General features: G+C 39.0%; 1 protein-coding gene across 1 annotated transcript; it reads right to left on the bottom strand.

Annotated features, from left to right (window-relative positions):
- Nucleotides 1-4,191: 4,191 nt before the first annotated feature.
- On the bottom strand, nt 4,192-4,767 carry LOC110944085. Its single transcript, XM_022185803.2, has one exon. It carries the CDS (start codon nt 4,765-4,767, stop codon nt 4,192-4,194), a length of 576 nt encoding a protein of 191 aa, XP_022041495.2.
- Nucleotides 4,768-5,347: the final 580 nt, after the last annotated feature.

The following is a 5,347-nucleotide window of genomic DNA, read 5'->3' as shown; positions in this document are numbered from 1 at the left end:
GCAACGCGCGGGTTAGCGTCAACTCGTTAATATACATGAATGAACTTTACCTACGTCACAGCTATCTAGGTATGGAAACTAGATACCGTACGTACATTATAAAAAATGTAGATACATTAAATAACGAGGTAAAAACTAAGCCAAATATTATAGATGGAGAATTTTGTACATGACTAGAAGTAAAACTTCATATTCCATTACAAAACTAGAGTAGAGTCTTAGAGCCTAAGAATATCGCTGTAAGCACCAGGGACTTCAGTGAATGACCTGCAGTAAGCCACAGATTAATAAAGGCTGGATCTATTTGGACACCTTCTGCGCCTATTTTCACACTTTTTGAAACCTAGACGCCTCGTATAGCTCTATACGAGGCGTACATGCACTGAATTCGATGGGGTCTCAGAGGGTGTCAGGCACGTTGTTTAAGGAACCCTATACGCAGGGTATAGGGCTATACGAGGCGTCCATGTTTGGTTTTTTTTTTTGGCTGAAATGAGGGGTGTTTTGAGGGGTTTTGGTATGGTTTTTTGGATAGTTTTTGAAGATGTGTTTTTTTGTTGAAATTTTTTTTGGTTTTAAAAAAAGTTTTTTTTTCTTTTTTACACTATAAAAAGTTTTTGTTTTTTAAAAATTAACTATTTGCCTTTAAAAATCGTTCTTTTTTGGTTTTTAAAAAAGTTTTGTTTTTTTTTTTTTGTTTTTTACACTATAAAAAGTTTAAAAAAGTTTTTGTTTTATATCGATTAAATCAACTATTTTAAAAATCGGCTCTTTAAATATATTATATTGATTAAATATTATATTGTTTTTAACATTTTACTTTTTTTAAATATTATTCTTTCGATTAAAATTTTATTTCTTTCAAATATTGTTTTCGTATTATATTCAGGGGGTTATATTGTTTCCGTATTATCTAAATTTAAGACAACAATCATTAAGTAACCGAATAACTGAAAACAAACATAAATATGACATATATAAGATAACTGTTTACATCCATAACAAAAATATATAAGATAAGTTTGTACATCCATAATAACAATAAAAACAACAACAGGTCTATGCATCCAAATCCGAATCTGAATCCTGATGCTGCTGCTGCGGCTGGTGCTCCTGATGTGGTGCTCGAACCGGTGGAAGCGGTATCGGGGGTAATCCCTCTCTCTCTCGTCTATCCTGCTCCGCCCGTACCAGCCAACCTACCAAATCGTCGAGCCTGTCAAGCCTGGCTCGTACATCCGGATGTAGCGCAGCTCCTGGGGCACGACCTCGAATAACGTGACGTGGAAACTGAGGTGCCCCGGCAGGTGGCGGTGGCTGTGGCTCCGCTGCACCGTCTAGATCCTCCGGAGGGTCCTCCACGGGCACTACATCAGCAGGATCTGCAGGAGGATGAACGGGCTCGAAATGCTCTGGTAAGGCCTGCTCTGTCCATACGCCCCCTTCGCGGTTTTTAAACCGCGGGCCAACGGGGAACCTCTTGATAACCCTCATCCCCCATAGCGACTGCATACCCATCCGCGTCGGCATGATAGCCGGCGTCCGTAGATGTGGGTCCTGGTGTGGTACGAGGCCCAATGAACGGGCAATGACGGTCACGTACGCCCCGCCATACAAAAATCCGCGCTCCTGCCGGTGATGGCCGGAGGCGAAGTACTGGGCTAGACCGTGTGATAGCGCGCACGGCCTCCTACACAACAAACAGTAAAGGAAAAAAAGATCTGTGGTCGTACACCACTCACGGCTGTAGCCGCGCACTGAAATAGAAGTGGCGAGCAAATGGTGCAGATACCTGCAGATAGTGTTAGCGAAATACAAAAACAGAGATTAATAAACAGTGCATATAATCACAATAATTGCAATAATAAACGTACATACCTGTATAGTGGGTCCCTAACAAACGACACCCTCCCCTTCGACTTTTCGTGCTCCCAATGATCCGCCCCCGCAATCACCTGCCAAAACCCTACAAGAGTGGGTTTTTCAACCACCACTAGCCCCGCTGCGTAAATCTCAGTCTCGATCTCCTCCTGCATGTATAAACCACAATGCACCGCAAACTGTGCTAGCGTCATCGAACGCATAACGCCAGCAAGCCTGAAAGAAACCTCAGGCGGATGGGGAGCACCTGGGTACGGAAGCGGCACTGGCTCCCCAGGAGGGTGAAATGTGAATGACGAAAGGAACTCGACCAGCAGCTCCCTGTAGGTCGGCGTGTGCGCCAAATCAAAAAGACGATGCCACGGCGAATCGATAGGTATAAACCGACGCACTCTCGGCGTCTCAGCAATCTCCTCCATCGCATGCATGCGATCCAACGTGCATCCTCCTAAGCTTCTGGCAATGACGGGCGGCGTCAGTGCCGTCGGGAAACTCAAGATATGGATGCCCCTGCAGCGTATCCACAGGCGGTCGCTGTCTCCGTCGTGGACCCTGCTGAACCGGCTCTATGTGAATGTCATCGCCCGGTATCAGATCGTCCTCCATAATAAATACTGTATACGTATACAAACAATAATAAATAAAACAATAATAAATAAATAAATAAATAAATAAATAATAATAATAACAATAATATAATAATAATATAATAATAATATAATAATAATTAATAAATAATAAATAACAATAATAATAATGTTTTTAATAATAATAATTAATAAATAATAATAATAATAATATTTAATAACAATAATAATATTAATAATAATAATAATAATATAATAATAATATAATAATAATTAATAAATAATAAATAACAATAATAATAATGTTTTTAATAATAATAATTAATAAATAATAATAATAATAATATAATAATTAATAAATAATAATAATAATAATAATATTTAATAATATAATTAATAAATAATAATAACAATAATAATAACAATAATAATAATTAATAATAATAATAATAACAATAAACAATAATAACAATAATAATAAAAAAAAAATCAGACCCTCGTATAGCCCTCGTATAGGGCTATACTCGGCGTCCTGTTCTACAAGTTCATCATCATCCTCATACTCAAACCCCCAAAACCCAACAAAATTCAAATTTTAGGGCAAACCTACGGTCTAAAGGCATAAACGAGACAAAAATACTTAACTACGGGATGAAATACGTACCGGTGATGCTTCGATTCTTCAAAAATACGGTTGAAAATACGTCCGACGCGTATAGATCAAGCAGCAGCGTATGTGTGTGTTTTTTGTTTGGGTGTGTGATCTGTGTCGTCTAGGCCCCCCCCTGTGTTATACGAAGCCTAGACGCCTCGTATAGATCTATTCGAGGCGTCTATTTTTTTTTGTTAAATGACCATTTTGCCCCTGTTTAGCCCTCCGTATAGCCTTTTTTCAGGGGCAAAATGGTAATTAACCAAACCAAAAAGATATTTCTGGAATGGTTAATTACCATTTTGCCCCTGAAAAAAGGCTATACGGAGGGCTATACAGGGGCAAAATGGTCATTTAATAATTATTATTTAATAATTAAAAAAGGAAAAGGTGATAAAGTAACCGCCACAGTTGTACTCCTCGTACAGACCTGTACGCATCGTACAGGCTTGAAATTACCTTTGAGCCCCTGCTAAATGGCTATACTGGGGTCTAAACAGGGGTAAAATAGTAATTAACCAAAAATATTTTCAAAATTCAAATTTAAAAGAAAAGAATTGTTACCGCTCAAATAGACGCCTCGTACAGGTCTATACGAAGCGTCCATTTTCAAAAAATTCAAATTTTGAAATTCAGATATTCAAAATTTAAATTTTCAAAAACCCGCTCTAGTAGACGCTCAGTATAGCCCTATACGAGGCGTCTGGTTTAAGTGAAATTACTTTTTAGCCCCTGAAATAAGCCTAGATTGGGGGCATATCAGGGGCTAAATGGTCTTTTGTGCAACAATATACGAGGGGTCTAGTTCTGTACGAGTCGTACAGTTGTATTTTTTGTAGAAAATTATAGAAAAACACTATTAATTACAAAAAAATACTATTAATTACAAAAAAATAGTATTAATAACAAAAAAATACTATTAATTACAAAAAATAGTATTAATTACAAAAAAATACTATTAATTACAAAAAAATACTATTAATTACAAAAAAATACTATTAATTACAATAAAATACTATTAATTAAAATAAAATTCTATTAATTACAATAAAATACTATTAATTACAAAAATCATTCTTCCGTGTAACTATCTATGTAATTAAGACTGTGGTTTGATCTTGGTCGAGGATTCATTATCGATGTATACCATTCTAGACGTGGCAAGTACATATCTTCCCATTGTTCTGTATGGGGTCTTCGGTGGGTCAACCATAGCCCGTGTGCTGGTGGCATAGGATAATCCCCTTCCAGCTTAACATGTATGAAGTGGTTCTCGTTAACATGTGTAAGCGTTATGAATAATGGTTGTTGATTAGCCGGAGGACTTAGTATTGGGAAGTAAGTGGAACTCGCACCCATGGTTGTCGTTAACAGGTGCACCCCGATACCGTACGTTTGTGCAATAAGAAGTCCTGCAAAGGGGAAGTCCATCCAGTGATTCTCCCCACAACCGGCCACTGAATCCCAAATTAGGCCCTGACGATGCGTGTAAAAATAACCATCAGCCCATGCTTCAAATATTGGGAACCAGATCGATTCGTTCTGATCCATTTCTTGGACAAGGTCCCTCCTAATAAGCCCCCATGAACTCTGATCCATCCCTAAGCCCACAGCCACAGACCGAAACCCACAATGACCGTCCGGCATCACATCTCGTATGCACGAGACGTACGGATGGAACACTGGCGGAATGTCAGACTTAAACCGTTCGATGATTCCCACGTACTCGTCCCCAATGATTAAAGGAAAACCGTGATCATCTCGTGTCTCTTTCTTCTTAGAACTCTTTGAACGGCTTAGGGTCGCTTTGGGTTTTTGGGACCTTATAACCGACTGTTGTGAGGCCTGAGACGGAACGTACGAGCTGTGGCGAGGTTTATCGTACTTACTTTGTCGTGAACCTTCAAAGCACGTGTTTGCATCACCGAAGGAGCTTCTCCTCAATTCTTCATCTATACGAGAGGCCTCGTCCAACCTTTCTTGTACCTGCTTTGTTGTTGGTCGGCCACAAGTATTTTGTTGGACAACCGGTGGTTTCTTGGTAGATTTCGTTGGAGTCAACACCGCTTTAATCTTTGAAAGCAGGCTTTTTTGCTGAGCTGGGGGGTGCGACTGTAATTGTTGTCTAACAACATCTAGCTCTTCGACCACGTCAAGGGAGTCGTCTATCAATTTACAACTTTGGAAGTTAAGTTTCCGCCAGAAGACGTCTATGTCTTCGAGTTGA

The sequence above is a fragment of the Helianthus annuus genome, chromosome 6, assembly GCF_002127325.2.
Source record: "Helianthus annuus cultivar XRQ/B chromosome 6, HanXRQr2.0-SUNRISE, whole genome shotgun sequence".
In the NCBI taxonomy this organism is placed as follows: Eukaryota; Viridiplantae; Streptophyta; class Magnoliopsida; order Asterales; family Asteraceae; genus Helianthus; species Helianthus annuus.
Note: the sequence above shows the minus strand (reverse complement) of the source record. Positions and strands in the feature narration are given on the sequence as shown.